We start from the raw sequence: 21,145 nt of genomic DNA, 5'->3' as shown, positions 1-21,145 counted from the left end.
GCAGATCTGCTCCTTTTGTCTCTTCACAGGCAGATCCACTGATTTTGGTGAAACAAATTATATATTATAGTTTTTCACTCCGACAGAGCCAACATAACTAAATGAGTGTGACAAGAGAGTTTTGTTTACTAAGATCCAGTCATTACAGCTGAGCAAACTTATTGGCCTATATACATGCTAATATTTGTACATAAACAAATACCACTTTAGCAGTGTTAAAGGGCTTTAAAGTGGGCATAAATATATTTTACACTGAGTGTAGTGTAAATGTACACAATTTAAAGGAGAATCAGGCCCTCTGTCTTTAGTAGGCTTGCACAGGTGTAACAGGAAGACTTAACTTGGGACTACCAGACATTTATCACATTACTGGTGAGTGTACAGCTCCACTCCAGAGTCCAGGCTAAGTTTGCATGGTTGGTTGTGTGAGTGTGGGGGAAGGGGTTGGGGAGGGAGTGAGAACATCTTTATATTATAAAACCTCACTTTTGACATGGAAATTAGGGCTGTCAAGCGATTAGAAAAAATTAATCGCAGTTAATCGCATGTGCTGTCCCTTTGAAACGCTGCAGCGGCGTTTCAAAAGGGCAGCGCCACAGAAACCCGGAATCAGCTGGACTCCCCAAGTTTCCAAAGGGGGCACCACAGGAGCCCGGAGTCAGCTGGAGTCCCCAGCCGACTGCAGGCTCCGTGCAGCACTGCCCCTTTGAAGCGCCGGAGTGGCACTTCAGAAAGGCAGTGAAATGCGGAGGGAGCCAAGGATCAGCTGGAGAGCCCAGCTGATCCCCAGCTCCCTGTTGAGCTACCCCTTTGAAGTGCCACTCTGGTGCTTTAAAGGGGCAGCGCTGCATAGAGCCCGGGGTCAGCTAGGGACTCCAGCTGATCCCAGGCTCCTAATGCGCTGCCCCTTTGAAGCGGCACTTCAAAGGGGCAGCGCTGCATTAACACCTGCAATTAACGCGTTAATTTTTTTAAACACATTAACACAGATAAATTGACTGCCCTAATCGAAACAAAATGAGGTACTGAAAATGCAGAACCTCACAATGCCATTTTTTACAGTTACTTTTCAGATTAGAACAGGGGTGGGCAAAAGGGCCCCCCCGCCAGCTGGATCCAGCCCGCCAAGCAGGTTGATTCGGCCCATGGAGGTTCTGCTGCTCCCCTGCCCCCAGGCCAATCAGCGCTTAGGAACGGGGGAGTGAATGGTGCTTAGAGCCAACCCTGGCTCTAAACGCCGTACCCCAGAGGGCAGGGAGTGAGAAACTTCATGCTCCCTTCCGCCCCCAGGGCAATCAGGGTCTGGGGGCGGGGAAAACATGCAAAGTCTCCTCCCACCCTGCAAGGAGTGTGCAGTGCATAGAAGTGCCACGCACTCCTTGCAGGACAGGTTCAAGGCAGGAGGAGACTTCGCGCGCTCCCCTTGCCCCCAAGTCCTGACTAGCCTGGGGGCAGAGGGAGAGCATGAAGTCTCCTCCTACCCTAAAAGGGGCAGTCAACCTGGGGATGGAGGGGCAGTGCACGAAGTCTCTCACAGCCAGAGGTGCAGGTGCCGAGACAGAACCGGCAGCTGTTCTGTTGGAGGAAGTGGGGGAAAGACTTCACACACTCCCCACTCACAGGCCAATCTAAAGTGGCCCCCGGTCAAAAATTATTGCCCGCCCCTGGATGAGAACCACTCTTTTAGACTAACAGCAAACTACCAGATCATTAAAAGATACTATCATCTGCAGTGGTTTATATACTTTTTCACCTAACATTTGATTTAAAAAACCTATATTAAGTCAACATAAAATATCTAATGTTTAAACACTCTGATATATGAGCAGTTAGAATAATCACAGAACTAATTAAATATCTGAAACATTAGTCTGTAATGCTGGCACATACAGAATATGATCTGATGACATGATGACAGACTGCTTTTAAATACCATGTATCTGACTTACACTTCAAAAACCAGATAGTTCAAAACATTTAAATGCAGCTATGCATGTTTCTGCCTGATCCTTCACAAAGCATTTTTAATGCCACTTTATTCCCCTAAACTTTTTGTCTATTGTTGCTAAGTGTCCTGCATCATAATGTTCAAACCTACGGGCATGTTGCTACATATTGAATACATTTTTTAAATGCTGTTAAGACATAAACAACATTTAAGCCATGGGGTTTTTCAGACAAATGGCAAAAACCTAGACTCCAGCCCCGAAGTACCTCATTGTAATCCACCATTTAGTTTTTACAGATATAATAAAACATTCCACACCACCATATTGTTTCTTTAATGAGAGGTTGAGTTTTGAAGGTCAGAATTTCCCTTATCTCTATGGCTTTTTGAAGCTGGTGTCCACCTTTCCAAATCACTGCAGTTACATTATTAGAAACTGCAGAATTGGCACAACATGCAACATTCTTCTCAACATGTTTTTCCTGAGAAAGCACAAACATAAGGGCCAATTGTAGCAGTGCAGAGCAACCAGAATTCCACCCAGTGTCAATGGGACCTGCAAGTGCTCAACACCTCTAAAAATTGGCAGTTCACCTCTTCTCATAACTCAGTCATCTGGCCAAGTCACCATTGTTGTTACCCCAAAAGTCCAAACACGGGCTACGTCTACACTGGCATGATTTTCCGAAAATGCTTTTAACGGAAAAGTTTTCTGTTAAAAGCATTTTCGGAAAAGAACGTCTAGATTGGCAGGATACTTTTCCGCAAAAAATACTTTTTGCGGAAAAGCGTCCCTGGCCAATCTAGACACGGTTTTCCGCAAAAAAACCCCGATCGCCATTTTCGCTTTTTTGCGGAAAACAGTACTATGCTGTTTACACTGGCCCTCTTGCGCAAATGATTTGCGCGAGAGGGCTTTTGCCCGAACGGGAGCAGCATAGTATTTCCGCAAGAACACTGACAATCCTACATGAGATCGTCAGTGTTCTTGCGGAAATTCAAACGGCCAGTGTAGACAGCTGGCAAGTTTTTCTGCAAAAGCAGATGATTTTGCGGAAAAACTTGCCAGTCTAGACTCAGCCACAAAGTTACAACAGGTCTGCACCCGACTTTGGGCACTTTAACCCTCGGACACTCTTTGTTCAGGTCTTCGCAATGTCCTTGTTCACAGATTTAAGGGGATATCACACCACCTTTTCTGATAGCTGATAGGGGAACTAAGGACACCCCTCCTCCCCCCCCCCCACACACACACTTCACTTCACTCCAGCCCAAGTGTGATGTAGTGGGTGTGCTGTACACTCTGTGGCCCTGGATCCACTCTGATTTGGCATTCACTGGTTGCTGTGTTGTGCTGTGCGTGACCCCTACTGGCCTATGCTGGTCTGCAGAGAGTGAGAGTGTCTGTGTGTGACCCAGCAGGGGATGGTCCCTGAGGGAAGGCACATAGGCATGGCCCAGCCGCCTGACTCCTGGGCTAGGTGGTGGAACCTGAACAAAGGAAGGGGTGTGGCTGCCTGGGGACTGAGGGACGAGTTGCTGGGGTTTAGGGCCGTCTTGGCAAAGGGAAGCACGAAGCAAGCAGACTAAGTCCAGGACGGGTGTTCAGGGGCCTGTGAACACCTTTCCCCTAAGAGTACTAGGCTGTCTGCCCCGGCTCCTATGTCAACGTCGAGCCTATGCTGTGCTGTATCTCCGAGAAGCAAATAAACCTTCTATTCTACGGCCTGACAGAGTCACATTTGGCTGTGGATGGGGGTGCAGGGTCGGGAGCTCCCCGATGCACCGTCACACCAAGCAACCAGACAAAGTCTCTGTTCTGACCTATCCCTTCTTCTACCCAGAACCCTACGGCCAGGACTAGCAGGGCTCTTCCCTGTAATCCCCCAATAAACCTGAGACCAAAAGGACAAACTTACACCAATATCCATGCTCCACAGACTTGTCCTTTCACACCTTAAGTTCTCCTGGCTATTCCTTCCCTGAATACCTCCCAGGTTCCTCTCCCTAAAAGTCCAGGCTCTCCCCTTTTATCAGAGCTTACTGCTGAAGCCTACCCCACTCCCACAGGCTGCGTCATCTATCTCCTGGTGCCCCTTGAGACTTCTCTAGTTAGGAAATGACAGTAGGGCCAATTCTCCCTCTGGGCTTCCTCCTGCTGGTCTCTCCACTCTTTAAGTCTCAAAGCATGACTGGGGAGTTCCTTTTCCTCCCTGCAGCCCCCTTCTGCTCTAGGTTTTTTTCATGATACTAACCATCCAGCTCCCTCCCTAGCTGAGCTTCATCGGGTGTGTTGGTTGAACTCTCAGGCCCATGACTCTTTCATTTCCTGCATGGGAAACACAACCCATCACACTGGCCCATATAATGTACAGGCAGTCCCCGGTTACATACAAGATAGGGACTGTAGGTTTGTACTTAAGTCGAATTTGTACGTAAGTCGGAACTGGCGTCCAGATTCAGCCGCTGCTGAAACTGACTAGCGGCTGACTACAGGAAGCCCGAGGCAGAGTTTCTCTGCCCCGGGCTTCCTGGAATCAGTCGCTGATCAGTTTCAAAAGCAGCTGAATCTGGACGCCTGGGACAGAGCAGCTGGGGCGCTGCCAGGTAGGTCTCCGCAGCGCCGCACCTCAGCAGTGACCAGCAGTGGCTGAATCAGGACGCCTGGGGCAGAGCAGCTGGGGTGCTGCCGGGTTGGTCCAGTAGCGCCGAGGAGCGGCGCTGCGGGACCAACGGGCAGCACCCCAGCTGCTCTACCACAGGCGCCTGCGAGAAAAGCCTGGTCTGCTGGGGGGGGGGGGGCGCACTAGCTGCGCCCCCCTCTCCCCCCCGCACCCGCAGCAGACCATGGAGACGCGGGCGGCGGGACCGAGACGTGCCGCGTTGCCGCCGCCCGGGTCCTCCGCAGCTTTGCTCTGCGTCTCCCTGGTCTGCTGGGCCCCCCCACGCCCCAGCAGACCAGGGAGACGCGGAGCAGCTTTTCTCGCCCCGGAGGACGCGGGCAGCGGGACCTCGGCACGTCCGGGCGGTCCCACCGCCCGGGTCCTCCGGGGCGAGAAACGCCCCGTTCGTAAGTACGGATCCGACATAAGTCGGATCCGTGTAACTCGGGGACTGCCTATATCAACTCCAGAATAAACAGCTTCACACTGAATTTAACCCTGAAACCCTTAATACTGCGCAAGGGAGGAGAGGAAAGTGATGCTATTCAGGCGTCACCTTCTTCTGTTCCAACAGTCACAATAAATCTATATTCAAACAGTTTACATTTGCAGAGGTCTCATTTGCTTCAAAGGAGGTTCCTGGAAATACCACACTATTGTTCACGAAATGGGATTTGGTTATTGATGTCAGACATTTTTAAATGACATTGCCCAAGAAACAGCAATATAGGGATGTTAAACCGTTTATGCCAGGCCTGAGCAAAATACAGCCCGCGGGCTGCATATGGCCCACCAAGCCACCAGCTCCAGCCCACGGAGAAAGTGGGGAGCCCCAGGCAGACTCCCCAGCTTGCCCCACAGCCCCGTCACCATGTAGAAACATGACTGCAGGGCTCAGTTTCTGTTTTAAAACTGATGGGGAAGGGGAAGTTTTAGGAGCCACCCCGCTTCCCACACGTTCCCCTTGGCCAGTTTCTTGCAAAAACCAGCCAATGCGAGCTGCTTGTTGGAGTAACAGGCAGCCAAGAAGAATCATGTCCCCTTTCCTCAGCTCAGTTACTCATGAAGCATATGGCAGGAAAGCAGACTGGAAAACATTTTAGGCTCTATAGGCAGGCCGGCTAGTTTGGCAGCTGACAAGAAAGGCTCTTGGCCACAGCCTGCTTCTGGCACCCCAGCCCTTTCCTGCCCCAACTCTCCCCCTGCACCTCAACATATCTGTCCCCCTCTTGAATCCATACACCCTCCCAGATCTGGCACCCCAATCTCCTGCCCCAGATCATAATCCCCTCCTACCCTAGGTCACAAACCAAACCTCTGTACTCCACTCCCCTGCCCTACGTCACAACCGCCTGCTTCATCCCAACTCCCTCCCAGACTCCAATCTCCCTCCTGCACCCCAGTCCCTTCCCCCAAGCTCCCTTCTGCACCCAACCTCCATCCCAGACCCCGCATCTCCTCCATTAATATCCTGGAAGAGTGCGGCCCTTGACCACTTTCCAAAATCTTGGAGTTGCCCCGTCAGAAATTATTACCCACCTCTGGTTTAAGCAGTAAGCATACCACTAAGCATGAGGCTTACTGACAGGCTTACTAGTTATCCAGCCTATTAACTTCAGCAGGACTTCACGGGGGTGCTGGGAAAGGGCATGAAGTTAAAAGTTTGGGTACCTCTGCTTTACAGTTTCCTTAGCCGACTTTCAAAATCCTCACTACCAAAAAGTGTTCCTGCACTGCTGAGTTCTGGTACCTACCTAGCCTGTCACTGAAACACCAGCGACATCCTGCTTGCGGGTTATGGGGCTGGGAAAATGGGGGGCTCTTTGCTGACAGACAGTAGGTGCTCCAACACCATCCTCCAGCTTCTTGAGGACCACTAACATCACTTCTCTCTCTGGTTTATAAAATGGTATAAAGATGCTTACATTCTTTATAAAGCTCTTCCCTATAAGGGAACCAGACCTCATATGGAACAAGTACCTGAAATGAACACCTGACCGCTTCTAAGCTATGACAACTTGAACCTTCACTCTTCCTTTACACCCCTGGGTCCTTGAGCTGCTATAGGTAATATGAGAAAAGCTCACTCCATACCGGCCGATCAGGCAGCAAGGAGAAAAAAAAATATCTTTTCCACTCCATTAACAGGTGACTAGTGCAAGGCCCACACATCAAAAATCTGGTACTATGCTAATCTCAGGGGTGTAAAGTAGGGATGTAAAAGTGTAATTGATTAACCAATAAGCAAAAGCTTATACGCTAATGCTATAGACAACATGCATTCCCGCCCCTGCCCCTGCCAGTACATTTTTTAGCAGGCTGGCCAGCAGCACGGCTCAGTTCTGGCTCGCACCAGGTCCAGGAGCTCAGACCGCTCCCTAGACAGGGGTTGCTGCCACCCCGCACTGCTGCCTCTTTATCAGAGGCTGCAGCACAGGGCGATAGGCAGCCATTCTACATGGGGAGCTGGTTTTTAAACTGGCTCCCCTCGCAGACCAGCTCCCACCTGGCAGAGTCTTCTCGGGAGTGAGGCCGGAGTGCCCTGGCTGCTGGCCCCGCCCCCAGGGACTATAGAATAGTCGACTAACCAGTAAGAATTCATGAGGTTACTCGACTATTCAATTAATCGATAATTAACATTCCTAATGTAAACTGCCAATACAGGTAGGAGATGGAGATCCAGTCAGAAGGTCCGGGGTTATAGCCCTTTACTGAGTTCACAGGGGTCTATAGCTGACCTGAGCCCCAGTGGACTGCCCACCAACCCAGATGACATTATCTTCCCACCCCCAGCCATCTTCCTCTCCCAATGCCAAGGAATGAGGTGAGAGACCATTAAAGGAGCCTTAACTCCTTTTTCCTGCCATTCTAGGTTTTAGAGGTGTATCTGCTCTGCTCTCATGAAGCTTACCCGTGCTTAAAACTGGCATAAACTCTACTGAAACAAATCTTTATTTTTCTTGTCTATACTTGGGATTCATGCAGATGCATCTAGCCAATGGCTGGCCACTGATTGCTGCAACCTTGAGATGGCCTACATTCATATTTGAAGTGCCTATTATATGGAGGACCTTAGCCTGTTAACTCTAATAAAACGGGTAGAAAAGAACCAGTAGATAAAATATCTTGCCTGCTAAAGGGTTATTGTGCCAACAACAACAAAATTTTTGTTCATGTTAACACCAACAAAATTCCAAACTCCTTACTTCAAATGTAAAAGATCACCAGCTCATAGCACTGTTGCATGAAGTGCTTTAGAGTTTTAAGTTGGTTCAGACAGTCATCTACCTTTCCAAACCATTTCTTCACTCCCCTACAACATTACACTATTCGTTTTGATTACTTGGATTGGAATTATCACCAATTAATAATTAGTGCCTGAACAGATGTGAACTCTTCTCTTGAAAAGACCAGCCCCAAGTTCTCAGTTGCACACTAATGTAAATTGAATCTAGATTTATTAATGGGAAAGGGTTCACAAACAGTACCACTTTGAACACAATAGATGTCTCGTATACTAGATTACAGGCAAAGGGCTCACAGAGGACACAATCAGAAGTTTACTGAAGTATCCAGTTCTTAACTTTGGGTCAGTATCTATTCACGTTCATGTATCAATAAAGATAGTAAGGTGTAAAGAAATCTTAGCATCAGATAATCTGTATTAACTAATTTGTAAATAGCGCCTTTTAAATTTTAAAGAAGCTGTCTTTCAACTAATTATCTACAGTGTTGTTATAGAATAATGAGATAATCTTTTAACCCAAAGAAGCAGTTTAACATCTAGACGACAATATAACAATTGATATTGGACTACGGTAATTAAGTCATTATCTTCATACAATGCATTTTTGCTACAGGGAATCTTCAAAAATGTGTTACAACAAGTCAGACGTGCCTTTCAGTGCTGAACAAAAAGGTTTGCACATAACACAATATACTTTCCCCCAAGTCAACTAAAGTTTAAGAGGGTGGGGGAAAAGGGAAGTTATATAGGATGTTCTACAAACATCCCAAGACACCCTGTCCTCTTCAGTTTTGTTTTTCATTTAGTTGATTAAATAATAGACAAAGTGAGGGTAATTATTAATGAAGAGTCTATTCAAGTCAAAGGAGAAGCTTTTATGGCTGCATAGGTATGAACTACTAAGAAGCGGAACTTTATTGTGTGATCTAAAAGCTTCCCAAAAGCCCCAGTCAGAGGTTTGCACAATAGTAACTCCTTAAGGACTCGATCCTGCAAAGTGTGAGCAATTTGGCCCTGATCCAGCAAAGCATTTAAGCATGTGTTTAAACTTTGAACAATTAAATCAATGGGACTGCTCCAATGCTTAAAATTAAGCATGCACTTAGTGCTTTTCTGGGTAGGGGCCAAAGTCGTCATCATCCTCCAGGATTGAGCACTAAGTGGGGGCTAACAAACACTAGAGAAAGGAGTGTTCCTTCCCTATCTCCATGCAAGCAAGCTGCACACCATAAGAAGAGTAGAAATTAAAAGAAAGCACAGATTAAGTCTGACTGGCATGCATGCATCTCATGCAGAAATCAAATCTGTCTGAACTGTTTCTGCCTGAAGACAGACCAGTTGGAACCAGCCTAGAAGGAATAGCACAGGAAGCAAACTAGATTGATTCCCTTAAAAAAACCTCTTTTGCTGTTTAGGCAGATTTTCAGAGCAGTACTTTAAGAAAAAAATAAGACGATGCAGCAGCAGACCAATAATAATGGCAATGTATGAACATAATCACGTCACACAAATGAATGCAAACATCTGAAGCACAACATGCATCTATTTTGATCTGTAGATAGTAGAAACTAAATTGTGGGATTAGGTTTAATCCTCCCAATTCACATAATACCACGTGGCCGGGAAAGACTGAAGGAACATAAACAATTACAGAGAATCAGACGGATATTTCGGGGGATGGGGGAGAGAGGAGAGAAAAGTTGGTGCAAACCTCAGATACTGGTTCCATGAACTATAAAAGAAACAGACTGGAAAACAGAAGCAGCCACTGAACATTTGCTGGAACCTGAAGCAACAGAGGTAATAACATACTACAGTTAATCTGACCTTTGTTGAGGTCAAAGTTAAAACAAAAAAGTCCAACAAAATATAACATAAGCATGTTATTTCTAATTAGAATAATGCTGTGAGGGTAACATCACAAAAACATTATTCCCTCATACTTACTATGCTTAATTTACTACCAAGCTGCATTCAGTGGTTTCCTAGACATCCTGTGTCACCTGGCACTAAGCTTCACTCTTGAGAATTACTCTTCCTCTGACTTCTGCTGCTTCAGGACAGCATGCAACTCCCACGAACTTTGAACTAATTACAGTACAGGTTGGACCTCTCTGGTCCAGCACCCTCAGGCCCTAACCGGTCCTGAATGAGGGATTTCTGGCCTCCCACCACCACTGGCCTCTCTAGCCATGCTCTGGCTGCCAGCCTCTCAGCCAGCTTTCATCCTGCCACTGGCCACTCCACACACAGGGCTCCCACTGCTGCCCTTTCCCACCGGGCAGTCATGCTGCTGAGAGGCAGCCCCACTGCTGGGGTCTGGTCCTGATGGCAGCCCCTATGACTCCTGGCTCTGCAAGGTGGCTCCACTGGGCAGCAGCGGGGCTGCCGGGCTCCTGGCAATGCCACTACCAGGCAGCCCCACTCCCAGATCCACCGCCAGGCAGCCCCTCTATCTCCCAGACCCACTGCTGGGCTCTAGCTCTGCTGCCAGGAGGCAGCTCTCCTGCTGGGCTCCAGCCCCACTGGGCAGCACCGCCGCCTTCCATCCCACCAGACAGCATCATCTCCAGGCAGCTGGCTTTGCCATCACAGGGCAGCCCCACTACTGGGCTCTAGCCCCACTGCAGGGCTCCCAGCCACCAGCCGTCCACCAGAACGCTCTAGTCCGGGAAGATCCGTCATCCTGCCAGATCACAGATGTTGCCAGAACAGAGTGTCTTGGTTTAGAGAGGTTCAATTGGTACATGATGACAGCACCCAGAATGAAACACCTGTAATATTCAGACTAAATTAAGATAAACATTGTTGCTGCGATTTAGTCAGAGAAAACCCAGGAGAAAGTTAGGGGTGAAATTGCTACTTCAGCTTACATTGTCATACAAACAAGAAGACTGACAGGAGATGCAGCATAGTTCAGTGCACAGGACACTAGTTTGGACCTCAGAAGGTTCCAGATTTATTCCCCCCTCTGCCACTGATTTTGTGTGATCATGGGCAAGTCATTTTACCTCTCTGTGCATCAATTTCCTTTCCTACCTTTTAGCTTGCATATTTAGGCCAACTCTGTACTAGACCCAGAAGCTCAGCTAAGGTACACAACTCCAGCTATGTAAATAACATGTATCTTAAGCCGAGTTTGGCGACATCTCCACAGTGGGAGGTTGATGAGAGCAAACACGACCGTCGACTTCCCTTATTCCTCATGAATCAAGGAGTACCAATGCAGACCAGAGGTTCCCTTGGCGTTTGATTTAGCGGGTCCTTACTAGACCCACTAAATCGAATGGCAGAAGATCAGTCTCTGGCAAAGTGCTCCACTTGGGAAGGAACAATCAGTTTCATACATACAGAATGGGAAGCGACTGTCTGGGAAGGAGTACGGCAGAAAGGGATCTAGGGGTCATAGTGGACCACAAGTTGACTATGAGTCAGCAGTGTGATGCTGTTGGAAAGAAAGCAAACATGATTCTGGGATGCATTAACAGGTGTGTTGTGAGCAAGACACGAGAAGTCATTCTTCTGCTCTACTCTGAGCTGGTTAGGCCTCAATTGGAGTATTGTGTTCAGTTCTGGGCACCGCATTTCAAGAAAGATGTGGAGAAATTGGAGAGGGTCCAGAGAAGAGCAACAAGAATGATTAAAGGTCTAGAGAACATGACCTATGAGGGAAGGCTGAAGGAATTAGGTTTGTTTAGTTTAGAAAAGAGAAGACTGAGGGGGGACATGATACCAGTTTTCAGATATCTAAAAGGGTGTCATATAAGAAGGAGGGAGAAAACTTGTTCATCTTGGCCTCTGGGGATAGAACAAGAAGCAATGGCCTTAAACTGCAGCAAGGGAGGTTTACGTTGGACATTAGGAAAAAGTTCCTAACTGTCAGGGTAGTCAAACACTGGAATAAATTGCCCAGGGAGGTTGTGGAATCTCCATCTGTGGAGATATTTAAGAGTAAGTTAGATAAATGTCTATCAGGGATGGTCTAGACAGTATTTGGTCCTGCCATGAGGGCAGGGGACTGGACTCGACCTCTCGAGGTCCCTTTCTGTCCTAGTATTCTATGATTCTATGGTAAGTATAGATGTTTCTGTATGAGATGACAATGTATTTGGACAATCCAATCTCAGGTAATTTTTAATTGCATTAAATTGCTTCTAAAGAGCTTCACTCTTGGACAGCAAATTAAACAGATTAAGCTCTTTAAGACTCTCACAGTAAGCCATTTTCTGCAGCCCTCAAATCATTTTTGTGACTCTTTCCTGTACATTCTCTAGTTTTTCAATGATCTTTTAAAAAATATGATCATCAGAACTGGACACAGTATATGTCTCACCAATACAATATACAGAAGTCATGCACCTCCCTACCTACCTATGCCGTTTATACATCCAAAAGATTGCATTACCTTTTTTTGGCTGCAGTATCTCATTTTCAGGGTCACTGCTTTCTAGGATATTGTTCCCTATTCAGTAGGTATGACTTGCCTTCCTTATTCCCAAATATGCAACTTTGCATTTGGCTATATTAAAAACACATTTTGTTTAAATGGGTCCAACTTACCAGTGATTTAGATATCTGTATATGACTTCCCTCCCTTCATTATTTACCATTCTAACAATTTTTATGTCATCCAAAAATTTTTATTCAATGGTGACTGGATATTTACTTCCATGTCACTGATAAAAACACCAAGCCTTCTACCATCCCCTGCAGAACCCCACAGAAAACATCCTATTAGAAGATCATTCCTTACTGATGACTTTTTGAGCTAAATTAGCTCGCTCTGAACCTATTTAACATGAGAATGATTTTTGTATGAAGTGATTTTTTTTTAATTTGAATGTTTTATGGTACTAAGTCAAATGCCTTACAAAAATCTAAGTATATTATTTCTATGCAGCTGCTTTTATGAAGTGTATAAATCTATTCTAAGAATGAGGATATTTTGTTTGACAAGGCTAGTTTTCCAGAAAACCATGCTGACTGACATTTGTTTCCTTTAATTCTTTACTAAAAGATTCCTTTGTCATCTTTTCCATTATTTTGGCCAGAACTGATGTCAGAATAAGCAGACTGTAGTTACCCATTTATCCATCTTACCTTTTTTGAATTCTGGAACAATGTTAACACTCTTTGAGACTTTTAGAATTTCTCTAGTGTTCCAATATTTATTAAAAATTAACATGAGCAGACAACATCTCTCCTCAACCAACTCCTTTAGTACACATTGAAACTCTGAAATCCAGGACTCTCTGGTGCAGCAACATCCGTGGTCCGGCAAAACCACAGATGTTGCTAGACCAGGGAGCCTCAGAGCCCAGGAGCACAAACCAGCTGGGAGCGCCATCTCTCAGGAGCCCTGGCCAGCAGGGCAGCAGCGGCACCGGCAAGTCTCATCCCCGGGGAGCCCTGGCCAGGCAAGGCAGCAGTGGGGCTGCCAGCGACAAAAGCAGGGCAGCTGGCAAGCCCTGTTCCTGGGGATCCCGGTGGAGCGTGACAAAGGCGGGGCAACCAGCAAGCCCAGCTCCAGGGATCCCTGGCAGAGTGCAACAGAAGTGGGGCCGGCATGCTCCATCTCCGGGGCATGGAAGAAGCAGGGAAGCCAGCAAGCCCCATCCCCGGGGATTCCCGGTCAGGCAGGGGAGAAGCGGGGCCAAGGCAGCTGGGGAGCTCCGTCCCTGGGGAGCCCCAGCAGGCCAGAGCCCAAGTCCAAGCCCTGTAGACTGAAGCCCAATGGCAGTGGGGCCAGAGCGGGGCCAGCTGCAGGGAGTGGGAGTGTCCTGCGGGGGGGGGAAGGGGGGCTGTGGCAGGGGACCTCCCTATATCTGGCAAATTCAGGACAGGACAGGTCCTGAGGCTGCCCAATAAGGGAGGTCCAACCTGTAGCTTTCTTTACACAGTCAACTTATAGAATTCCCTGCCGGAGAATGTTGTGAAGGCACTTATAGAATTCCCTGCCGGAGAATGTTGTGAAGGCCAAGACCAGAACAGGGATCAAAAAAGAGCTAGATAAATTCATGCAGGATGGGTTCATCAGAGGCTTTTAGCCAGGATGGGCAAAAATGGTGTCCCTAGCCTCCGTTTGTTGGAAGCTGGAAATGGGTAACTGGGGGTGCATCACTTGATCACCTGTTCTGTTTATTCCCTCTGAGGCACCTAGCACTGGCCACTGTTAGAAGACAAGATACTGAGCTAGATGAACCCTTGGTCTGATCCAGTCTGGCCGTTCTTATGTTATGTTCTTCAGGCATAAGTTACCTGGGCCTGCGTATTAAAAATGTATATCCCTAGTAGATGTGCGACAGCCTTTTTTATTAGAAATGGCTTGGAAAGCACTTTCACATCCTCACTTAACACAAACATCATTCTGGTTCTTTCCAAATACAAACTAATAATTGTTACAGCATCCTCATGACACACTCCACGGTTCCGAAGTTCAAGAATTAAAAATACATTGGAACATTTTGTAGGAAAAAGGAACAATTAGTGTAACTATCCAGTTGGAACATTGCTAAACAAAGTAACAGGTTTTTTCTATTAATTCAACACAATCAAATATACGAGTTTGTAGCCTATACTAACCTGTCCTAATAAACTAGGACACTAATTAAAACAGAAGAAAACATTACATATCATAAGAATGCAAGAGAAAAAACAAATCTTAGAGCTGACGATACTTACTTACTATTATTTGTCAAAAGCTGACACTATACCTGGTGCTGTAAAGACAGAGTATAATGCAAATGATGTTTGCAAAGAGGATCATGTTATAACTCAGGTTGTGTCTAGACTACATCCGTCTTTCGACAGAGGGATGTAAATTAGACATTTTGAAATTGCAAATGAAGCCGGAATTTGAATTTCCCGCGCTTCGTTTGCATAATGGCATCATGGCGCTCTTTCAAAAAAGCACTATTTCGAAAGTAAAACTGCAGTCTAGATGCGGTTCTTTCAAAAATAGAAGCCTTTTTCAAAGATTGGATCTTTGGAAAAAGGCTTCTATTTTCAAAAGAACCACATTTAGACTGCAGTTTTACTTTCGAAATAGCAATTTTTCGAAAGAGCGCCATGATGCCATTATGCAAATGAAGCTTAGGAAATTCAAATCCCGGCTTCATTTGCAATTTCAAAGTGTCTAATTTACATCCCTCTGTCGAAAGACGGATGTAGTCTAGACATACCCTCAGACACAGAGAATAGTTCGGACACCCATAGCAAAACAGACTGATGTCACAACGATGCAGAGTTGAGTGTTAGGAGGTTTTTTTATTTTGTCGGGGGGGGAGGGTTTAGGGTGGGGCGGTTGAGTATAACTTCTGGCAAGTCTCAGAGGGGTAGCCATGTTAGTCTGTATCAGCAAAAACAACGAGGAGTCCCGTAGCACCATAAAGACTAAGAGAGTTATTTGGACATGAGCTTTTGTGCATCTGACAAAGTTTGTTTTACCCATTAAGCTTATGCCCAAAATAAATCTGTTAATCTTGGTGCTACAGGACTCATTAATTTTTATAAATTCTGGGTTATCTGCTCAGGATTATTATTTGCAGAAGATGATTTTAGGATAGGCCTGGGCAAAATATAGCCCACAGGCCCGATCCGGCCCTCCAAGCCACCGGATCCGGAGTCCGGAGGAGGTGGGAAGATTCAGATGCTGCTCCCGCCCCCAGCACAATCCCATTGGCCAGTGTCTGGGAGCTGCCTGTTTGAATAACAGGCAGCCACAAAGCCTCTTTGCTCACTCACTCAAGCACATGGCCGAGCAGGTAGAAACATTTTAAGCTCCCTAAGCCTTTAGCTCTGCAGGTAGGCAGGTAAGTATCCTGGCAAGAACTTGCCTCTGGCACCTCAGCCTCCCTTCCTCAACCCTCTGTCCCACACTCCTGTCCTCCTACTCCACATGCATCCATACCCCCTCCCACATCCAGCACCCCATCTCCTGCCCGAGATCACTATCCCCTCCTACGCTAGGTCACATCCCAAACTCCTGTACCCCAGTTCCTTGCCCTAGGTCACAACTACCTTCTTTTCCCAAACTCTCTCCCAGACCCCATTCTCCCTCCTGTACCCCAATCCTTTACCCCAAGCTCCCTTCTGCACCCAACTCCATCCCAGACCCTGCACATCCTCCATTAATACCATGGAAGAGTGCAGCCCTCAACCACTTTCCAAAATCTTGGAAGTGGCACCTCCATCAAAAATTATTGCTCACTTCTGTTTTAGGAGGAATTTTTACAGTCTTTTCAGAGACCTTGGAAAATAGACGGGTTATTGAGGAGAAAGAGTAAAGACTGGTAACAAGGATTTGATTAAAACCAAATAGCTAGACAGGTTGCAGGTACATATTTTGGTTAAAAAAAAAAGTTTAGATTGGAAAAAGAAAAGAACACTTATGTTGTGACAGCAAGAATGGAGCTATAAAACAGGAATGCTGACAGGTTCTGAATTACAACAAAACTGCTAACATTTTCTGCTAGAAAATACTCATCTCTGTTGTTCTCATTTTTTGAAAATGTGTGTTTTTATTGATGTGGCACTGGATTTCCAGATTCTCTCTCTCACACACAATCTTCTAATGCACACGGTAAGCAAAAGGAGCACCAGTCTTTTCTGAAGGCTCTAGAATTTTAAACTTTCAGAACAATTACATACAGCTCTGGGGTAAAAAAGTAACTTTCAAAGGATCAATTACAGCACAACATTGCCAGGGCAAAACATGCAAAAAAATCTCTTACACTCTAACTACTAGAATGCCAAAGTTCTTGAATTGCTCTCTTAAAATTACACCAATAATTAGAACTATACTAATCACTGGTCTGCATGCTATGGTGTACAAGCCAAATGTAAAAGATCTTTTATAACTTAGATAGTTTTTCCTCAATGTTTTTGAAACAGTGAAATAAAAAGGAAACAAAGAGTCTTACCATTTTGATGCCAGTGGAAAATGTGACTGGTTTGACTGGTCTGGGTTTTTCCAGCTGCATTTCTAGCTGTGTAGCTCTGTCTTTATGTTGAGCTAAGAGCAGAGAGGCCGGGAGATGGGAACTTTCCTGTAAACATGTTCAAAACACAGAATGAAATATTCAAAAGAAATTAATGCTGCACATTCTTCAAAATTACAAATTGTGTCTGAAAAGGCCATCGCCAGCAGAAAGAGGTTACGCTAAATATTCTCTATATGAGAAACAGTTTACAGCAAACGATCACTTTCAGTAATAAGAAAAACCTGCAGCAGCCTCATAAATCAGAGTAATCTGCAAACAAGCATTTTTATAGAATCCACATTAAAGACAATAACAGGGTCCTTATTGCAACTGGCCAATGCAACCATATTTATTAAAATAAGAAAAAAATTAGAACTTAATCACAGAAGGAGTAGTACAAAGTAGTATAACTTGGATCAGATGTTTATCTAAGACACATTCTTTCTACAAATGAATTCAGACCAGTTTGAAATTGTTCCCCATTAGATTTCACCTGAGGCCGTTTGGAAATGATCCTTGTTCTGCCTTGCACAATGGCACTATTGTAAGTGCAACCAACAGCATATTTATTTTCTCCTTTACCAACTTATTTTTAGGGAAGCCAGCCAATTTTTAAAAAAAATATATAAAAGTAATAAAATAAATAGTTAAACTTGCTTAACTACTTAAAATCTTACATTTGGGTCACAGCAAAAAGACTGTTAACATGTATATACATACCACATTCCAAGGAGAGGTAGACAAATTATTAGCTAAATAATTCTGTGTTAAACTAGTCTGATGATCTCCATGAACCCTAAAACCCTCTAACTTCTCTCAACCATGGAAGCAGGCAAGGTAGGGGACAGGGGGAATCAGACCCGGTGATTGTCAGACTCCTTCAGTGCAGCACTGAATCTGCAAAGCACTCAAGACAGCGTATACACGTCTGCTCTGGGGAACCAGGTAATACTGCTTTGTGATGCAAAATTTGCTACTAACTTAAAAAACAACTGAACCCTCAAAGTCCAGATTGTGACTGTAATTATTTTGTTTTAAAACTTTACAATAGAAATGTGACTATCACTTGCAGTTAGGTGCCTAGATTCCTTTGAACAACTAAAGCAGGGGTGGCCAACCCGAGGCTCCTGACGCAACTGGGACAGAACCCGGAACCGCTCAGGTTAGCCGCTCTCACAGCCGGGCCGCTGCGAGCCACATGAGTGCTCACAGCCTGTACTGTTCTGCTCACAGCCCCCAGCGCAATACGTCATATCCTGCACGTGCAGGCCAGTGTTCCAGGCTGCACATGCTAGCAGCCGGCTGCTGAGCGCAGGCAGCGGCTTCGGGACCCGAGCGTAAGGTTGCGGGGGGAGGGAGAGATGCCTGGCTCTGGAAAAGGGGAGGGGAGCATGGCATCCCAGATGCGGCGCAGTGGCTCTAGCTCCAGGACCCGAGCATAAGGTTGGGGAGAGGGGGATTGGGTTACAGCAGGGAGGGTAGGTGTCTGGCTCTGGGCAGGGGAAGGGAGGGGGATTGGGGTGCGCATGGCGTCCCAGCCAGCTCATGCTCAAAGCCGGCCACTCAGCACATGTGCCCCAGCGCCTGGAGGGAGACACGCGGCTGTAGCGCTAGCAGCAGCTCCGGGATCTGAGAATTAGGTTAGAGAGGGAGGAGGGGGACTGGGTTCGAGGTTGTGCCTGGCTTTGGGGGAGAGGAGGGGGACTGGGTTAGAGCAGGCTGCTTTTCCCCTCCCCTAAACAGCTGGTGCACTTCCTGAAATACCCGGTCTGTCGCTCCGCCAGGGACTTCCTTCCCCCCTGCTGCCTGCCTGGGTGTGCGCACGCGCGCTTGTGTGCGTGGAGTTGTCCCAGGACCACGTGCCACCTCCAACTTCTCAGGAAGCATGCAACTGTCATGAGGAGTAGCGTGCATTTCCTGAGAAGTTGGAGCTGGCATGCACTGCGCAGACAGGCAGCGGGGGGGAGGAAGTCCCTGGCAGAGCGACAGACCAGGCATTTCAGGAAGTGCACAGCTGTTTAGGGGAGGGGAAGAGCAGCCCATGTGCTTCCTGAGACCCGGGATCACCAGGTACTGGCCCCAGCTGTCTCGGTCCCCTCCCCTGGCCAGACCCACCACCACCACAAGTACCCTGCCCCAGCACCCACCAGCACCCTGTCCACTGCCCCCACCAGCACAGTTGGGGCCACGTTAGTGAACTTTGGGGGGTTTTGGAGGGGTTGTTTTTTTGCATTTCAGTTGTGTGGCCCTGACTGACTTTTCTGTGGGTCAGTGACCCCACCCCTGATTCAAAACAGGTTCCCCGCGCCTCTCATAATATAAGACAACACTGAAACATGTTGTGTTTGACGTAATATTTTATTTTAAAATGAAGCCTGGCCAATTGGGGCCAAGCCCCCATCTGGCCACAGCATCATAACACTCCTGCACACACACACCCAGACTCAAAACCTGACCCTATCATACACTGGAACCCCCTGTCCTAAGCCTCTCACATCCCCAAACTCCTGCACCCCCACATCCCCAGTCTTCTGCCACAACAATCCTGCACCATCCACACACTGCACATGTGTCCTGAGCCCATCCTACTCCCAGCCTCCCTGCCCTGAGCCCCTCATGCACCCCAGCCCAAACTCCTGCACCCTCACAGCCCCAAGCCTGCGGCTTGCTCAGCACCCCAACTCTCCACCTGAACCTAACACTCTCCAGCCTGCAACTCCCTCCCTGAGCCAGCATCCTCTTCTCTACTTCCTCCTGCACCCAAATTCCCTCCCAGAGCTTTCACCTCTCACCCCTTCCCAGTGCTTTTTTTGTAAGCCACAACAGCAGTGGAGACAGTGTGAAGAGCTGGAGAAAAGTTAAACAAAAACAATAAAAAAAAGCAACTGTGGGAAAGTGTACCAGCACCTATTTTCCCCCAGTGCGCCATTCCCCATGTCTTCGTGGCCTTGCCTTTTTTTTTTTTTTTTTGGGCTCAACAACTTTGCCCCGACTCTTCATGCTGTCTCCACTGCTATTGTGGCTCTTCATCTGGACCAGGTTGGCCACCCCGAACTAAAGTGACAGAGAACCATCAAACTGTGCCTATACTTCTTATCTACCATAAGACTGATGCTCACTTTTCATTCCTTCTATTGTTGGTTATTCTCTCTCTCTCTGATTTTGTCTTAAAATAGATTGTAGGGGTTTCAGGACAGAGATTGTATCTCACAATGGGAATCTGACTGAGGCTGACAGATAAAACAAATAATAGAGGAACAGAACAGTCCTGCAAATATCCAGGCACAGGCACAGCATAAGGACTGCTCCCCTTCTAGATTACATGCAACTGAAAAGAGAATTTGGACCATCCATTTGCTATGCTAGGGCCTGAATCCTTGAGCACCTACACATCATCCAACACACTCACAGTCTCAGTGCTGCTATTATAGAGCAATAATTGAGAAGACCCTATCAAATGCTATATTTGTTTGAAAATTTCACATTTAATGTGAGCTATACAGGGAGGAGGTCTCCCTAGGCTTTTTGTCCTCCACCCATTTATCAAACGTTGGTTGTTTGTCTCATGCGACAACATGCTAACTCCTCAGCAGTTTCTACATTAGCCTAGGGATACAGTTCTGGAAAATCAGCACAGTGCCAGCAAACCACAGTGCTTTTGATTCACTGTTTCTCGTATCTGTTAAGCCCCACTGCCCTTTTAGTTAACTATCACTGCATAGCAGTAAAGAAATAGATATTCTAGATCAGATTCTCTAAACATTTACATACACAGGTGTCTTTTCACCTGTGAAAAACACACTGAAATCAACACAGCCATTCACATCAGGACTGTTAACCACGTTCATAAGTATCAACAGGATCAGAACCCACAGCTTGGAAAAAAAGGAGGAAGGGGAGAAGACTAAGGTGGCTTTAAGCTACCCTGGCATCTTCCTAGGTCTGGGAGTAGGAGATACTCATGTGCCTGGAAACACATACATACACATAATTAAGAACTATGAGGGGCTAAGTCAGAGAAGCCTGTCCCTACCTGCCTACAGGCAGCATCACAGCATGATGTACTTTATCCTTGCCCAGACATGCTGTCCCAGTCCCACTCAGCCTCTGGAAGATCCCCAACATAAAAGGGGTTGGAGCAAGGTTGTAATGCATGGGGAATTAATAACGTCTCTAGCACTATTAGTATACTACATGTTAATATTATACTTAAAAGACAAGTTCACACATTTTGCTCAGAATCAAGATCTGAAAGTTTGGAAAGGAAGAATTGCTCAGAAAAAACAATGAAGAGAATAAAGATTTA

At 46.5% G+C, this 21,145-nt stretch overlaps 1 protein-coding gene across 1 annotated transcript in view; it reads right to left on the bottom strand.

Annotated features, from left to right (window-relative positions):
- MNAT1 (MNAT1 component of CDK activating kinase) overlaps positions 1-21,145 on the bottom strand; it is a 206,665-nt gene that overhangs the window by 104,281 nt on the left and 81,239 nt on the right. Inside the window, exon 6 of the mRNA XM_006110770.4 lies at positions 16,780-16,905. Within this exon, the coding sequence (XP_006110832.2) occupies positions 16,780-16,905 (126 nt within the window). The remainder of the gene's footprint in view (positions 1-16,779; positions 16,906-21,145) is intronic.

The sequence above is a fragment of the Pelodiscus sinensis genome, chromosome 5 (genome assembly GCF_052426305.1).
Source record: "Pelodiscus sinensis isolate ZL-2025 chromosome 5, ASM5242630v1, whole genome shotgun sequence".
Classification (NCBI taxonomy): domain Eukaryota; kingdom Metazoa; phylum Chordata; order Testudines; family Trionychidae; genus Pelodiscus; species Pelodiscus sinensis.
This window is presented reverse-complemented; position numbering and strand designations above follow the sequence as displayed.